The following is an 18998-nucleotide window of genomic DNA, read 5'->3' on the forward strand; positions in this document are numbered from 1 at the left end:
AATGTTTAACAAAAATTATTTATTAGAATCAATATCTACACTGGAAATATGAAACAATCAGTGTTACAGGACTGTATATATGTTTATGTATAGGTCTATTCATACTTTAGACAACAAATGTCTACATTCAAAAAACACTCTGCCAAACAATTTTGAACTTTCATACCCAAATAATAAAAAAATAAAATAAACCACATAATACATGTATATGATTGCCTACTCTAAACTTACAATATAATTATGGATAAAATTAACCAAAATGCTGTTTTACAAATAATGATCTATATTTTCCGAATAAAATTTGAAAACAATTGAACCGGTTAGCACAAAGAATGATAAATACAAAACACAGGGTTTATTACCTAACATTATTTTATCAGAATTCCCATAAGGGCACTCCAGTAACATTGTAAGAGCAAGATTCTTTACTACCTACAGGGATTTTCACATTTAAAATTTATGGCTCAAGATTATGATAGTTAATTTCTGTAATTTATTTCCAATCCAAACAAAACCCTGACTGTTCTAATATGTATTGGTCACACCTATTTTCATTTTTCTTTTGTCCAAATTCCTTTCATAATGGTGATATTTTTTGCAGGTAAGAAAGTGAAATATACAACTTTGCACCTGAAAAAGCAAGGAAAGTTCCTATTTGATAGAGTTGTGTCATATAAATGTGTTTTAAATTTGCTTGAACTTAAGGACCATCAAGAAATGTATTGAGCCAAAGAAATTTGGCTCTTTACACGACAGAGAATTTCATGATAGAAAGTGTATAGGCCTACTCTTACTCCTCACAGTGTTTCCTTTAATATAGCTACACCCACCACTGTTGTATAAATACGTTTTGTGTCGTAACTACTAGGGTATCGGGTGGCCCAGAAAAAGATAGGTTGCCAGCCACGACACATATGCCCACAGCAGCTAAGTCGTCCGAGCAGTCAATAAGAGTTGTCGCATATTTTTTCTATTGTCGGTAATGAAACATTTATAATACACTAAAATCTAATTAAGAGTAACAACTTATTAAGTAATTATCAGAAAATCATTAGAATTTGTTTGGCTTTTAGTTCTGCCCCATGCTAACGTTTAGTATACGTAACATTTAATATCATGAATTTAGCTGTTCAAATTATCAAAATTCATTGAAAATCAATATACTTGTTTGTCTCAAGACCTTATACTCTGTTTATCAATCTAAAGTCAATCGGATGATAACTTTGGTCTCTGGAGCATCCACAAGATTTTTCAAAGTGATCAAGGGCCATAACTCTGTTAGTAATTATCGGAAATCATTGAAAATCACTGGGCTTTGTCGTCTCACGACCTTAAACACTGTGTATAAATTTAAAGTCGATCGGATATTAACTTTAGCCTCTTGAGCGTCCACAAGATATTTCAAAGTGATCAAGGACCATAACTCTAGTAGTAATTATCGGAAATCGTTGAAAATCAATAGTCTTCTTCGTCTCATGACCGTAAACACTGGGTATAAATTTAAAGTCAATCAGATATTAATTTTAGCCTCTAGAGCGTCCACAAGCAATTGTGGACGGACGGGGCTGACGAGGACAATATACGAGGGTGCATAAAAACGAGTACATTATTTAAAGTGGAATAATTAAAACAGTATTGTGGTACAATATGAATGTTTGACAACTTCATTCCAACTTGCAGGTCCAGTCCTAAAATAGTGTTACCATAGCACAAGTTTTAAGAAAAAATGTCAAATTATGTTTTGCTGAACTGAGAAGTCACATCAAATGTTAATGATATATGTACAATACTTTTTGAATTATTCCACTTTATATAGTGTACTTGTTTTTATTCTTGGCCATCTGATATATGTTACTGGCCAAAGATATATCATTAGTCACAGTTGTCAGTCATCCTTTCTTTATGTAAAATATAACCATATTTCATAACCTCTACCACACTTTCTCTTTTCTGAATCTCTATGCTCTAATTAGCATTAGGTTTAGGTCCAATGACCTCAAATAGGACAATCTCTGATGGAAAACTTTTTTAAGTTACCTGTGATGAAAATTAATGAGGATGCTAACCAGTTAACCCTTGACATAGGGTAAAAACATCTGTGGGGGGTGGATGAGGGGTGTGGAAGAAGGGGCCTCACCAAATTATGTTCGTAACATAGAAAAGCATATTTGTTATGTCGGTCACTTAAAATAAAAGATAGAAGTAGTTAGCACACCAAATAAATACACAATAAAAATCAGTTGTGCATCAGAATAGTTCTTATTTATTATAGAGCTATTGAAAGGACTATTCAAAAAGGAATATATAGAATGTAAAATTTCCATCCACAACAGCAGACTTTTCGTAATTTTGCAATTATCTCATGACCTCAAATTTCAATAGTATTTCTGATTTATGACCAAACAATCGTAGCAAAATTAGTTTGTAAATTGTGGTCCATAAAACATGCAATTAGAAGAATTTACGGACGAACTGAGTAATGGATTAGATGACAACAGTATACAACCTCAATTGACTTATGGAGATGGAAAATAACTCCCATATCAAAAGGCTCCTCAATCATGGAACATTCATAAAAGGCACAACAAGCCAGATCTTTAACATATTATATCTCAAATGTCAAAAATATGTACTATTTTACTGTAAAGACAGTTATTATGAAATTAAGCAAATCCAGTATAAGAACTCCTTTATTAAGAACAGGCTGGCTTGCATGAAAAAGATAGAATTATTAAAACTATATTTATCTTGAATATATAAAGATGGCACTGGAGCCATAACATTAGTTAGAACTGATCCATTTGAATATCATTTTGAACAAAATGTTTTTTGATAAAAGTACTTTGTGGTCAACAGTTAATTCACTATATTCAGAAATGACCTTTGAGTTCATTAAGCAGTGGAAACACTAGCAGAATTACTCAGCTGAATCAGTCGCCGACGATATTCACCTAGTGTGTCCCGATGCCAAATGATCCGCTCGAATCAAAATGGCGACTATCACTGAAACATGAAATTCCAAGAATCCAGGTTTTTGCTCAGTCACCACCCATTCTCCCACCTCTTTCTACACCGATGAATATGGCATAAAATTCAAAATTCCCACCGCTGCAGCTATTTTTGTCTTTTTCTTGGTCGCTGTCATGTTTAATCATGTGACTTATTATGTGAATGGGGATGCAATCGACTAATGAATCGGGTAAAGAATTCGCCAAGTCAATGGTGATGCAATTGACTAGTGAATCAGGCAAAGAATTTGCCAAGTGTGTCCACTCAATAGGCCGAATGCATTTGGCTGCAATTCGGCAGCGAGTGATTCAGCCGAATGATCCGGCTAGTGTGTCTCTTGCTTAAGCCCTGAAGAGCTGTATTTATCAACTTTAATTTAAAGTTAGCAAATAGAAAAGCCCTCACTCAGGTGGAAAGGAATGATGGTTTCTCTGAATAGGGAGGTTAACTTAAGTGCAATAATAAATAATTTTTGTAATGCCAGTAATATAATAATGTACAAATTATATATCTTTTAATTATTACTATAGTACACATATATTTACAGTTTTATATACAAATGACATAAGTAACACCATGTCAGATATTAATTCAAATTAAACACAATTACAATGAATTAATTCAAAAGTTTTCAATATTCCATTTATGATATTCATAGAATAATCATGGTTGAGAATGTTTTGAAGTCCAGGTAGAGAAATTCGACTAGATTTCAATATTAGCATTATCAAATGTTATAACATTCCAATGTTAATGCTGTATCCATTTCTGCTCGTAAATATGAGAATCTAAAGTAACACCTTGTAAGCATAAAGTTTGATTTTTTAACCAAATTGCTATTGTAGGATTTAGATATTTTTTCAACCTTTAAAGTCTCTGAATGTCATTCGAGTCATTGAGGAATACCTTGCAAACTACACTGTGAAAGTTTAATCTCCAAAAGGAATATCAGTCAAAAAATAGTTTAATTCCCTTCAGTATTTGCAAAGATGTGATGAATTGAAAATTTCCTACACATTAATCTTCCACTGCAGATCAAAGACATGTGGTCGAAGGCCAGTGCCACCTTTAATCTTTGCTAAAAATCTTTTAATGGACCTCTTTTAATCCGACCAAGTCCAAAACATAAGATAATGTTCTCTTAAATAAATGTTAAATTGTGTACATTAAGCTTATGAAAATTTGATACTTTCTGAAAAACGTAATGATGCACAGAGACTTTAAAGTTAAAATATGTCATCTATGCATAAACTATAGTTAGATCCCACATTTGTATGAGACAATGGGTAAGTCTATGTTTGCTTAAACTTGTATTTTTTATCCTGTTGTTTGCACACAGCCAAATTATTGAATATGCAACTTGTATTTTCACCTTTTAAGTATAATGGTCAAGGTCATTAGTTACTAATATTTTTATAATGACTTCATTACATTATATGTAGAAATGTAATCATAACCAGTAATGAATACAGAATTAATCATCTATTGGTTTCTGATATAGAGAGGTAAGACATAGTAAGATATGTACTTCAAACATTTAGTTTCATCTAGAAAACATTTTATAGTATACTGAATGTTGTCCAGGAAATTACTATGTAAGGCTGACCTTAAAAATATCTTTGTTTCGCCTAACGCGACCGACTAACTAAAACCACCCCCGACTTAAATTATTTTATTGCACTTTTCCGCGATCTTTTTATTTTATTTTATTTTGTGTGTCAACCTGAAATATATCACGAGAGTTATTTCCCTTTACTATGGCTATGGTTTGATTCATTATTGAAACTGGTTGATCAAGACGAAAGCGTCATAGGTGTCGCTTCTCAACAAAATGGTTGCAGACGAAAGCACGTCCATTCCCACGAAATGATTCTGCCTCTATGTCTGTGGGGCGTCGTTTTAAACATGACGACGATATTTTCAATATCCGTTTTCGAGAAAAATAAAGGCACAACCCGCACGATCGTTAAAAACGTGTTGAGGGAGTTTCAAACGTGAGTTTGTCGCAATTTGTGTGCGAGTCGTGCATCAAGAAAAATCCCGATGTCACTGATTTGTTTGCCAATAAAAGAAGACGAATGTTTGCACCCGGAAAATTATCAAGCTGTCAAATTAGCTCTTAAAAAAAAAAATCTGAAAAAAACCCGACCTACCGACCCTTCTCCTCGATTGTGGGTCGGGTTTGGTGAAACAAAGATATTTTTAAGGTCAGCCTAAGTACTATGTATTATAAAATTGGTTTTAATAGCAACTTATGTATAAATAAATTCTTAACAATACAATATAATACTCAAGATGATTACAGATCTTAAGTAGTACTGAAATGACAGTCTCAAACATTTTCTCTAGTCGATTTATTAATGTTTCATTCATTGACTAATATCAAATTAGTTTCCAAAAAGCATAATCAGAAATACAAATATTTCAAAATTAATTAGGAAATCGTAATATGAGGGGAAATTGGCACAGACAGCGGCACTGTGGCCTACTTTTATTTTGAATTCCAACTGTCGAGGGTTCTTTTATGTGCACGCCAATCAAAACATGGGACCTTGTTTATTCACGATGAACTTGCTCAGCCAACACTAGGACCGAACAAACGACTTCTAGGTTAGCGAGCAAAGGTCTTACTCCCTGACCCATAGTGGCTCTGTCACAGTTTGTAAACAGATAGCTGCATGAACGAATTTCTTATTGTGTATTCCCACAGCCACATGTTTATGGAGAGTAGCTATTATAGCATATGATTTTGTTTATAAATACTGACAGTTACTCTTATGACATCACAATGATCACAGCCAGGTACTGAACTTACTATATTAATGTTGAAATGATTTGTACTTTAGGTTATGCATTTTTAAAATTATTCTAATATTAGAGAATGAATAAAATATAAACAAATGACAATACCGGTAGCTAAAATTGCCATTAAAACAGACATCTCATTATCATGGTAATCCGATAAATAACACTCTTTTTTTTTATTTACATTCTTTTTTTTGGCAAGGATACTTTTAGAAAATTAGTAACTCCCATTTATCCACTTCTTGATGCAAAAATAAAGCATTCTGTTTATAATATTTCAAACTGAATTACCATATTTAAATGTAAATTCAAAATAAGCAGGCCTACAAAATAACAAAAGCAATTCGTAGGAATCCTTCAAATCAAAATGTGATTTTATACAGAAATTTCTTCACATTATATTAAATAAATTCCATTTTATTATACAATCAATTAAATAATCTAAAAAGCCAATGAACATAATCTTGATAATGTAAAGAGCTCCGTATGAATGGATGAGGTGATAACGATTTTACCAGACTTAATATATCAAGGATCAATAATTAAATACAATTCAATAATTTACAATTGAGATAGTTTTTTTCAATTTGAATTATACATTCATCTTTCACAAACTGATATTGTCACATTTATGCCTAAGTTTCCATGATCCGCAAATAGTTGGGCAATATTTGTGTCAAAAACAAGACAATCACTACTTAAAATTGCAGACTGAATTCCATCATGAATGCTCCTTGGGGTGGCCTCCCATGTCAGTCGACGTCTATGACCATTTAATTCTAACCTGGAAAATATAATATAAGTTAATTAATCAAACTTGTGGGTCATAATATATTCAATCTTTTTCCAAAGATATCCAAAATACCTCTACTTTAACAATTTCAGTTGCACTTTTGTAGATTATCAGAGAAATGTCTGACTCTTTCCAAAGCTTTTCATACGGTTATTTTGAGGGCCGGCAGCTAAGTGACAGTGAGTGAGATAAGGGGGGATCATTAGTGAAACAGAATCCTGTTTTCTGTCAGTTTTCCAAAACTTTCAAAGTCTTTGAAACACCTGTTATACATTGATTGAAAGCTTAACCTTTACAAATATGTATGTCAAATCTTTCTACTACTTGTATGTCAGAAGTCCCTCTTACCCATATCCAGGTGGGAACTCGAGTCCTGCGACTTGGGCTCAATTGTGACTTAAGTTGCATCAAAGACCCAACTTGCGACTCGACTTGAAATATTTATAGCAACTTGGACTTGTAGTCGTGATAAATCACAACTTGTAGGAACTAAAGAGTCCAGTTGCGGTGCGGGGACATAACTTATTATTGAAAAGGATTTATGAAGATTTGGGACTCAACTCAGTACTAAAGTACTGGGACTCGACTCAGACTGGCAAATTGTTCCCACCTCTGGGAAATAATAATTATGGCTGAATTCTTGCCAGACAATGACATGTCTGCGAGTGGTGTCTGATTTTTAGGCTTCCCATATCATTTGTTGGCAATGACAAAATTTTTTAGAAATATCGATATCTGGCAGGTATTTTATAAACAGGTCATCTTTTAAAAGGTAAATGATAAAGCTTTTATATTTTTATATTATATATTATAAGTTATGTTAGGAATAAAATCCTCCAGTATTAGGGTGACACATGCACCGTGCAGAGAGTTGGTCTCGACACGGAGAATGTACACACTTCAGTGGCTTATCTTGAAGTGATTTCTCGCATTCACTACACACTATGATAACAGTCAGAGCTAGAGTCTATGATACTATAAATAGCCATCGCACATGCAATTCTCTACACATCTATCAACTATTACAGCCGTAAAAAAATCTATTGTTGACGATTCTGAATAGCAGTAATATTTAGCTTATTAGTTATTACAGCAGCTTTAGAAATTATGTTCGTTTTATTTTTTAAATTGCTTTATCATTAACTGTACCATTAGGACCTGCATTTTTTGGTTTAGTACAAATAATATCTCTGAAATACTTGCATTAGGCAAGAACATGATACTAGCAGTAGTTTCATTTTACTTTTACAGGGTTTTTAAAACAATTGTTGAGTTGCCCAACGTGTGTGTTTCTAAATTCAATTTATTGTTCCAACTTTCTGTTATGTTTCGTAAAAAAGTATTCTTGATTTTCCCGGCCTGTTAATCAAACGTAGAATGGTCGGTATACTGGTTAAGCGAGACTACTTTTAAAACAAGGACACGTAACCTATTTTTTACTCACACGTGCTCGGATGTTATGGCCGACACTCGGAACCATCTTTCAGCGTATTATTTATGGATGACTAAATGGTCATAGCTTATTAAGTACAACATGGCCGTTTATTTAGTGACTATAAATGTGCCAAACAGATTTAAGGATTGGTATAAATATAAATATTGTGGTGTAATTGTCGAGATATTTGGAGATATTTATTTATGGTGGGGCACCCTACCTGTATCTTCTAACCTTTGAAACGTTTATTAAAAAAAGGCCATACATGTATCTTTCTGACTATCTCATTACACTAGCCATCAAAAGACTAAGGAAAGAATCACACATTTGGACTAAGAACACCCCAGTATAAATCATTTCCTTGATTAGAAATACAGTAGAATCTGTATTAAGCAGCCACCCAAGGGAATTTTCACAACTGACCGCTTAACGGGAGTGGCCTCTTAATAAAATCTCGTTGCTTTTTGTGCCGACATAAATTAAATATTACTCTTGGATGCATTGGAAGCGGTAAATTTGGCCGTCGCTGAATCTTGCGCCGAACGATAATTCTTTACTCAAATCTCGGACATAACTTAACGGGAGTGGCCTCTTAATAAAATCTTGTTGCTTTTTGTGCCGACATAAATTAAATATTACGCTTGGATGCATTGGAAGCGGTAAATTTGGCCGTCGCTGAATCTTGCGCCGGACGAAAATTCTTTACTCAAATCTCGGACATAACTTCTGTAAACTTGTCATTTTGTACCAACCTTCGATACTACTGTCTACCATTGTGATGCATTCGATAATATTTATCCATTTTTGTGAAGAAAATCGATGAATTCATTTTATTTTATCAAAAAAGCACATGAACAAAAAACATCGCTAATTTTATCTCCTATTTACAGGGGGTGTAACTCTGTATGTAATATTATAGGAGGCGCTAAGAGAGATATTAGATGATCGTGACAAAACTCGGTACTTTTATTTTATTCAATCAGTATCAAATAATGTGTCGTTACGCGTGAAAACAATGATCAGGTTAGTCGTTTAATAAAACAAAAGATTAATTAACAGATAATCCCGGGTTGATTGTTATGTTTACATTTCTTTTTACCTGATCAGTGGGGGTCCAGTTAATTAACTACTACTCACGGGATTAGCGGGGGTGTTACAAAGAACGACAAGATGGTATCATTCAACAATGGCCGTTGAATGGGCGATGTTTTGTTGAATTTATTAGTAAAATAGTGACCGCTGGCCGCGTTAGAGGAGTGACCGTTGAATAAAGAGATGAAACAACAGAATTTCTACGGGGGGAATTTATCGTGACCGCTTACAAGGAGATGTCGCTGAATAGGAGTGGCTGCTCATACAGATTCTACTGTATAATCAAACAACAAATACTCCACGAATAAGCAAAATTTTCTGCTTGCTTTCTCGTTCCAATCAACTGAACAATGGCATAAAAAAGTTGTATAATCACACAACAAATACTTTACCTATAAGCAAAATTTTCTGCTTGCTTTCTCGTTCCAATCAACTGAACAATAGCATAAAAAAGTTGTAGTCCATCTATTTTTTCTTGTTTTTCTAAGACTAGCATAAAATTGTGACCAAAACAGGACTGCATCATAACCCAGTCTACTGCACCTGGCAGATTAATATCTGTTGCTAAAAATACTATATCCTCTCCTTATGAAATAAAAGAAAAACAATTTTCATTAAAAAAAGATAAGTTGCCAGGCAACGAAACATACGCCCACAGCAACTAATTCGCCCGGGCAGTCAACAAGGGTTGTCGCATATTTTTACTTTTTTCGGTAATGAAACATTTATAATACACTAAAATCTGATTAAGAGCAACAACTCTCGAAGTAATTATCAGAAAACTATTAGAATTTGTTTGGTTTTTATAAAGTTCTGCCCCATGCTAACTTTTTGTATGCAAAGCTTTTAATATCATGGATTTAACTGTTCAAGTCATAAAACTTCATTTAAATCAATACACTTGTTCGTCTCAAGATCTTAAACTCTGTGTATCAATCTGAAGTCAATCGGATGATAACTTTAGCCTTTAGAGCGTCACAAGATTTTGCGAAGTGATCAAGGGCCACAACTTTGGCAGTAATTATTGGAAATCGTTGAAAATCAATAGGAATCCATGTCTCATGACCTCAAACACTGTGTATAAATTTAAACTCAATCGGATATTAACTTTAGCCTCTAGAGCATCCACAAGATTTTTTGAAGTGATCAAGGGCCATAACTCTGTCAGTAATTATCGGAAATCGCTGAAAATCAATAGGCTTCTTCGTCTCATGACCTTAAACACTACTGTGTATAAATTGAAAGTCAATCAGATATTAACTTTGGCCTCTAGAGTGCCCACAAGATTTTTCAAAGTGATCAAGGGCCATAACTCTGGCAGCAAATATTGGAAATCGCTGAATATCAATAAGCTTCTTCATCTCATGACCTTAAACACTGTGTATAAATTTAAAGTCAATCGAATATTAAATTTGGCCTTTAGAGCCTCCATAAGATTTTTTGAAGTGATCAAGGGCCATAACTCTGGCAGTAATTATCGGAAATAGTTGAAAATCAATAGGCTTCTTCGTCTCATGATCTCAAACACTGTGTATAAATTTAAGGTCAAATGGATATTTACTTTCGCCTCTAGAGCGTCCACAAGCAATTGTGGACGCCGGACCGAAGGACCGACAGACGGATGGAAGGACGGACGGGGGCGACGACAATATACGACCACATTGTTGCATATTTATTCCTTTGTAGGTAATTCGGGTCTAAACTCTGGAAGTAATCTACAGAAATTGTTGAAATTTGACAGGCTTTTTTCGTTTTACTAATTTAAATACAGATCAGATGATCACTTTTGTCATTCAAACATTCACAAGGTTCACAACTGCCATAATTCTAGAAATTATTGACGAAAATTGCTGAAATTCAATAGACCTCTGTTTCAGAAATTTAAATGATGCATATAAATTTCATACATATCGGGTGATAACTTTCATCAATCAAGCATTAACAATTTTGAACAAAGTGAAACAAGGGCCATAACTCTAGAAGTAATAAATGGAAATTGCTGAAATTCAATAGGATTCTTCTCTGTACTAATTTAAATGATGCATGAAAAATTCATACAGATCGGCAGATAACTTTTCATGTCAGAGCGTTCACAAGGTTCAATAAAGTGAAACAAGATCCATAACTCTAGACGTAATGAACAGAGAGAGAGAGAGAGAGAGAGAGAGAGAAATGGGGTTTAACGTCCACTCGACACAACTAGGTCATTTCGGGACTAACATGGTTTAATTTTATTTCAATAATTCGCTTGCGCATAGGGGTCTTTAGCAGTGGGAGGAAACCGGAGGACCCGGAGAAAACCCATGAGGTTGGACAGGCGACCCTACTCCTTGTCATGTACAACTGGGGATTCGAAACCATGCCAGTTGACTCAATGACAGACTTTATGATACAGCGTGCGCACGCTAACCATTCAGCCATCCAACCCCCCACGTAATGAACAGAAATTATTGAAATTAAATAGCCTTCTTCATTCAACTAATTTAAATCATGCATATAAATTTTACAAAGATTAGGTGATAACTTTTGGCGTTAGAGCGTTCAAAGGTTCAATAAAGTGAAATAAGGGCCATAACTCTAGATGTAATAAGTGGAAATTGCTGAAATTCAATAGGATTCTTTGTTTCACTAATTCAAATAATGCATATAAATTTCTGAAAGATAGGATGATAACTTTTGTCGTTAGAGTGTTCACAAGGTTAAACAAAGTGAAACAAGGGCCATAACTCTAGAAGTAATAAACAGAAATTGCTGAAATTCAATAGGCTTCTTCGTTTCCCTAATTTAAATATTGCATATGAATTTCACAAAGATCAGATGTTAACTTTTGGCATTAGAGCGTTCACAAGGCTCAACAAAGTGAAACAAGGGCCATAACTCTAGATGTAATAAAGAGAAATTATTGAAATTAATTAGGCTTCTTCATCTCACTAATGCAAACAACATATATCAATTTTAAAACAACTGGATGATAACTTTTGGTCTTAGAGCGTTCACAAGAAATTGTGGATGATGGATGGATAGACGGACGGGGGCGACGGCAATATACGTCCACATTTCTATGTGGGCGTATAAAAATGTTTGACTTAATTTCTACATCACATATTAACATGAAAGACAGCAGTGTAAATGGAGAGGATTGCAGGCCCATAATCATATACCATCTATATTCACGATCACACTTTTCATTTCACTGCTGTTTATAAAATCCCACTATAAACAATAATTTAAATCATTCTACAAGGAACTGGTCAGAATTGAGTCGCTAGTACATTGTGGATTAAGCTGTGAAAAATTAGAGTGTCCCGAAAATGCAAATGACAATCAACTAGTAATAAATAATACTGTGCCGAAACTGACTTATGACCCCATATTAAGAGCCTGTTGTTGAAGGCTTGGGGGTACAAGTGGCTACTACAGTGAATTTAGAATTCTTCTAATTTGATGAGAATGATTAGTCATCCTATTCAGTATAGTTATCATCACCAATTAGTCATCCTATTCGGAATGATTATCATGACAATTACAGAAGATACCAAGAGTAAGACTACATGCAGGTTACCTTGTAATGTTGTAATAGATTTATGAGACTGTAGTAAATGTGGCATCACTTGTTCTAAAGAACCTTGCCATTTACAAGAGGCACCAGGACATGGACAACAATATGGTCTGAAAGTAAACAGCAACAACTAATTACTATATGCATTTAATCAAGCAAAATGAGACATTTATCAAACAAAACATAGCTGTTTTATCTTCATTTTAAAACTACCAAGGGGTCATCTTGATCAAATTACTATACATACCGTCTCATTCATAACAATGCAAGCACTACCTCTGAAAAAGGGGGATCTGGGTTTCAAATCTAAACCTGAGATATTTTCAATGAGACAATACAGTAAGTAAGTTATACCTGAATTCACAAGTTTCTTCGTGTTCTGTTTTTTCTGTGTGTAGTAATGTATTTTGACAACCATTATTAGAGTATTTACATGGAAACATCACAGTTGAGGCCACCTTTTCCATTGCTAGATTTCTAATATTACCTATTATAAATACAGAACGAATAAGAATTTCAGTATATTTATAGAAAGACTGATAAAACTAAATCACTACTGGTACTTTGACTAAGTTATTTAACTAAAGCAGTTACAGTGAATTATAGTTATCTGAGTGTCTCTGAATTTAAGGCAGAGTCTGTTCTAATTGGCTCCATTCATTTTCTTTATAAGGGTAAAAGTTTAGTTTCTTGAAGTTAAACTCTGAACCTTGAGTTGGCCCTCCATAAATTTAAATACACTATAAAGCAAAGTAAATTTATTCAATTTTTTGGAGTAAGATCATGAAGATAATAATATAGATATCTGTGAATCTTACCTAATTCTCCTCTACATGTTGGACACATACGTAATTTTTGACGACAAGACTGGCAAACAATATGACCACTCTGACACTGCATTATAGGAGGTAGTGCATAATCAAAACAAACTGGACATTCAAATAAACTAGCAAGATCTGGATTACTGGTGTTGGCCAGCGATACTGAAAAAAGAAATGTCATTTTAACTTGTAATTTGGCTTCCATTCAAAAAGATAGGTTGTCAGGCAATGAAAAATATGCCTACAGCAGTTAAATTGCCCCTGCTGTCGGCAAGGGTTGTCACACATTTATTATTTTGTAGATACATGTAATTGGGGCATTTACAAGACTATTCCATACAGATCAGATTATAATTTTCGTCGTTTGAGAGTTCACAAGGTTTTACAAACTGAAACATGGGCAGGCCTTTTCGATTTACTAATTCAAATAATACAAATAAATTTCATACAGATCGGATTGTCATTCGATCATTCACAAGTTCAACAAAGTAAAGAGAGAGAGAGAAATGGGGTTTAACGTCCACTCGACACATACTAGGTCATTTCGAGACTAACATATGGTTTAATTTTATTTACATAATTCGCTTGCGCGTTCAACAAAGTAAAACAAGGGCCATAAATTTAGAAGAAATTAGCGGAAATTGCTGAAATAAAATAAGCTTCTTTGTTTCAATAATTTAAATAATGCATATAAATTTCATACAGATTGGATGATAACTTGAATCATTCGAGTGTTCACAAGGTGAAACAAGGGCAATAACTCTACAAGTAATTATTTGAAATTGGTGAACTTCAATAGGATTCTTCGTTTCACTAATTTAAATGATGCATATAAATTTCATACAGATCAGATGATAACTTTCGTCATTCAAATGTTCACAAGGTTCAACAAGTTCAAGAAAGTTAAACCAGGACGATAATTTAAATGATTTGTATAAATGTGGGCGTATAAAAATGGATTTTTTTTTTCAAATATTTCATGTCCATCACTAAGATTTTATAATGACCAAAAATTCGAAAACTTACCATTAGGGGGTAGGCCCCTGGCTTTACCCCCCATTGGAACTTGTCTACTCATTTTTACGTCTCACTTCCACTGAATCTGTAAATGAAAAATGTTCCTTATCATTAAACAGAATAAGGATATAAAAGAAAAGATAATTGCCAACTGCATGATGTACAATTATTTCAAAATCTGTATTTATTGTGCATTCATTCAGAATTTAAATGTGGTATTATGCATGAACATTTACCATCAAGTCAAAGAAAAAACCATTTTTATCAAGCTAACTTTCGTTTTGTTATTCATAATTAATTTTCTCTTCAATAAAATATTATAGAAATGCATTAGCATGATATGTCTATATGTACCAGTATCTATCTTTTCAGTACACAGCACAGGAAGCTTATTGTTTTAATCAACACACTATACAGTAAAAAAATTGATATACATGTATTCAGCACACATTACAAAAGTTTACTAATCTATTCAAAAACACAATCTGTGGATGTGTAAATCATCATTTTGGAATATAGGCCTATAAAGTTTTATCAGACAACTTTATTAAAGATACATTATGGGAGATTAGATAAAGGGCTGAAAGTTCCCACTATAATAGTTATAAACTACCGTAGATAATGTAAATTGAATTTGCTGAAGTTTTCAGTCAAATTAATTCACTCTGTTGAACCAAGAATTTAGTGATTGAATTTGAATTTTGGGCCTAGCCTCGATCATCATTACTAAAGTCGGTCATGATACGATAAAAAACATAGTCTCGATTATCCATTAATCATGAATGAGCGATTATAATCCAGTAAATATTGCAGGCTAGCGATGACATCGAGAGTTGTTTATGGTCTGGATATGTTAATTAATGTCTTAATTAATAATTTAGATAACATTTCACGCCTAAAGAAAGACCTGCAATTGACAGATTTAGCTCTTGCATAATGTATGTTTAGATTAAACTGCTTGCAGAATAAATATCCTTTCAATAAATAAATCTAATAAGAACTTGTCGGCAATCATGTAAACGAAGTATATGTAGATGTCATGTCTCCCAAGGATTTTAATTTTTGTTAATTACTAATTTCCCTATATCTGTTAAAATTGTGAGAAACTCCACCATATTTTGGTTCGACACATTTTTCCCGTTCTATAAGCTTATCATTAAGTAGTAATCTTATTACATATAAATCTTTATTTTCAGTTGTTATTACTTTGACAATTATTCTGTGACTAAAGAAAGGGTCATAAAGGATCTATTTAACTTGTACAGCATTTTTTGCTTAGAAATGAATAGCACAAACAACAATTATTAAAGTCAAAGTAAATATGTAGAGGATATTCGTACAGAAAGCTGAAATGTACTTACTAATCTAAGTCAATGATCAGTGACATCATTAATCATGCAGAACTTATTAGCATAATTGATGACTTCTTTGTGGATATTTATAGAAGACATACATATCTCTGCCAATAGTGATCTAAATATGGAAAGCATGAGAAATCGCAAATAATAAACTTAAATTCTTATCCTAATAATCCTTTCATATTTTATTAAGAAAGGTGCATTATTGGTTTTAGATAATATTTAATATATATATAAGCTTACTTCTTTATTTCATAATGTTTTAACTTGAAATTATAATGTTTTGAAATCTAGAAGATGCAGGAAGAAAAAAAAAAAAAAGAGATACTAATAATGCCGGAAGAAAATCAACTAGTTTAAGAAACTTCAGTTCATCCACCCAGACCTAGCCAGCTCACTTTGGTCATATGTGTATATATTGCAGTAAAATACATTTTCTATAGGCTCATATAAGAATATCCCCAAAATTTTAAGTACTGGTACACCCAATTTTCCAATCATGAGAGAGATATTCAACCCAAGTCTACGTCTGTATGATCTCAAGCAATATTTAAACATTATATTAGATTGTTGTGTTGAATGTTTTGAATTATTAATAGTTTGGGTACCGGTATCAGTATATTATTCTGAAACAGGTATCCCTTGAGTTAATAAGTGTAAACTAATGTAGAAAATTCATAAAACAAAACCTTAAAACAAAAATATGCAAGTGTTATTTATCTTAAAACAAATATTTAACTGATTTTAAGGAAGGACCGTGGACCTTTTAATTTATTATAAGGTCCATGGAGAAACAAAAATCCAATATGAACAAATATTTGAAATAAGCAAACATGTAAGCTATGTACGGTATGTAATTGTAATGTAATATACGCTGGCTGATAATTGTAATATTTTAACAAGACTATAATATGGCATTAATTAATATTAATGTCTATTGTCAGTTATACCAACTTTTACTTGATCAGCACTACTGATGCCATTTCATTTATTTTAGTTGATAAACAATAACATGAAATATGCATGATTCAACTCAAGGCAATAAATTGCACTAAAAAGGGCAGTGCTTACCACTGATTTATTTGTAAATTAGTGATGCTTCTCAAGTTCTATTCTATTACAGGTTTGAAACTGGAATTTTTCTGATGATGCATATTCGACAACTAATCGATCGGGCGCATTAATATGGAGATGCTATGCTTTTGAGGTCAATGTTTTGGTTAGAGAATGGAAAGAAAATGGCGGAGATATCCTTGACATGTTGTCGATCTCTGTATGACCAAACGTCAAATATAATAAGCACACTTTACTACATATTTAAACAACAAGTCATAAACTTTATACATTTAAATAAAAATACATTTATGTCTATCGAATTAAGATTCCAAGAAAACTGGGTTAAATTTTATCAACAAACCTAGGTTACCGTACTTCTGTATTTTGTTTTCCTGATGAGACAAATACTTGTGTGTACTACGTCACTGTTTTTGAGACCAAGAGTAAATTAACGTCTAATTTGTTGATGTGGATCATCTCGATGGTTGTAATTTCCTGACAATTTCAATAGACACACGATCTTGCTTTGTTTTCTAATATTTTGCTGATTTCCATTCAATTAACTTATAATCTATTTATGATGAAAATTTAAAAATTAAATTATCTAAATCTGTTCAGTAACAGATTACCCACGCATTAGCCCACACTGATCCGCAGTGAATATTCGCTTGGCCGTCGCATCAGGTCTGTAAAACAGATTGGCATTACCATGCGTTACCCACGCATTATCCTCGCAAAATATAACGAATTTTCTAAAGTCAAAAATTTGCATGGATTTTTAAACAAATTTTGAACACCCGTTATCTCATTGATCATAAGCTTATTATTGAAAAACTACTACCTCCTCAATTACTACAGTCAAATGCGGGGTTCCACAAGGTTCGATCCTGGGTCCTCTCCTATTCCTAATTTTTATAAATGATCTCCCACTCAATATTGAATCAAGTCAGATAGATTTGTTTGCTGATGACAGTACCCTGCATTGTTCACACAAAGATATTTTATCCATCGCCAAAAATCTCCAAAATGATCTCTATTTGGTTGCTAAATGGTGTGAAAACAATGGGATGGTAATCAATCCTTCGAAAACAAAATCAATGCTGATTTCAACAAAACACAAAAGAAATCAGAAAAACCTAACTTTATCACTCCATGGTGAGAAAATTGAGACGGTTACTACCGCAAAATTACTTGGAATTCAAATTGACCAAGATCTTAATTGGGAAGCACAGATAGCAGATATGTCTAAAAAACTTGCATCAAAAATATTTCTCCTAAATAAGATAAAAGATCATTTACCTTACGAGACAAGAATTTTGTTTTATAACAGTTACATACTACCAATATTTGATTATTGCTCTATTATTTGGGGAAATGCTACCAAAAGTAGATTAGACATTCTTTTAAAATTACAAAAGAGGGCAGCAAGAGCTATTCTTGATGCACCGATTGAAACTCCGTCCACCTCTTTATTTACTAAACTCGGTTGGCTTACCCTTACACATAGGATTCTTTACAATAAAATTGTCTTATCATTCAAAATTATTACATTTAATACTCCACTTTATCTAAATTTCCATTTTATTGAAAAATCTCTTGTTTCTAAAACGGATATCTTGCTCCGTTCACAGACCAGTAAATCTCTTTTTCTTCAAAAATGCAAAACGGAATCCATGAAACGTACTTTTCATTATTCTGCATGTCTTTTATGGAACAATCTGCCTTTTGATATAAAGATGTGTAAAAATGTTGAAAATTTTAAGATTAAACTGAAAACTCATTTATTTTGCACACTGAAGGAACCATAATATTCAACTGATGACATACTTATTATTTTTAACTTGCAACTGCATTCTATTTTATTTTGTGTGTAATTATAGTGTTCTTCCTATATTCTACTTGTATAATGTATATGTTTTGTAGTTTGGGAGTGACTTATCAAACTTCCCACTTTAAAATGCCATTGCATTTCTAATGATTTTAAATTTATCCTGATATTACATGTATATATGTCTTTGTAGTTTAGGAGGGACCTATGGAAGATTAGTTGTTT

At 33.0% G+C, this 18998-nt stretch overlaps 1 protein-coding gene across 2 annotated transcripts; it reads right to left on the minus strand.

Moving 5' to 3' along the window:
- LOC126824695 (E3 ubiquitin-protein ligase Siah1) lies at positions 1 to 17375 on the minus strand. Of its 2 annotated transcripts, XM_050554018.2 has the most exons (8): positions 17307 to 17358; positions 15893 to 16004; positions 14541 to 14616; positions 13512 to 13676; positions 13048 to 13180; positions 12697 to 12803; positions 9527 to 9719; positions 1 to 6598 (listed from the first exon to the last, which is right to left on the minus strand). In XM_050554018.2, the coding sequence occupies exons 3-8, from the start codon at positions 14590 to 14592 to the stop codon at positions 6415 to 6417; spliced, it is 834 nt and encodes a 277-aa protein (XP_050409975.1). In that variant the 5' UTR covers positions 14593 to 14616; positions 15893 to 16004; positions 17307 to 17358; the 3' UTR covers positions 1 to 6414. The 2 variants fall into 2 exon arrangements, with proteins under 2 accessions (XP_050409975.1, XP_050409974.1); XM_050554017.2 differs by lacking the exon at positions 15893 to 16004 and having other exon boundaries at positions 17307 to 17375.
- Positions 17376 to 18998: the final 1623 nt, after the last annotated feature.

The sequence above is a fragment of the Patella vulgata genome, chromosome 6 (assembly GCF_932274485.2).
Source record: "Patella vulgata chromosome 6, xgPatVulg1.2, whole genome shotgun sequence".
In the NCBI taxonomy this organism is placed as follows: domain Eukaryota; kingdom Metazoa; phylum Mollusca; class Gastropoda; family Patellidae; genus Patella; species Patella vulgata.

Excerpts from the sequence above, each read along its gene's own strand:
- LOC126824695 (XM_050554017.2), bottom strand. The coding sequence starts at position 14,592 with ATGAGTAGACAAGTTCCAATGGGGGGTAAAGCCAGGGGCCTACCCCCT. Across the intron at positions 12,804-13,047 it reads GAAGAAACTTGTGAATTCAG|ACCATATTGTTGTCCATGTC; the intron begins GTATAACTTACT and ends GTTTACTTTCAG. Across the intron at positions 6,599-9,526 it reads GCAGAAAATTTTGCTTATAG|GTTAGAATTAAATGGTCATA; the intron begins GTAAAGTATTTG and ends TATATTTTCCAG.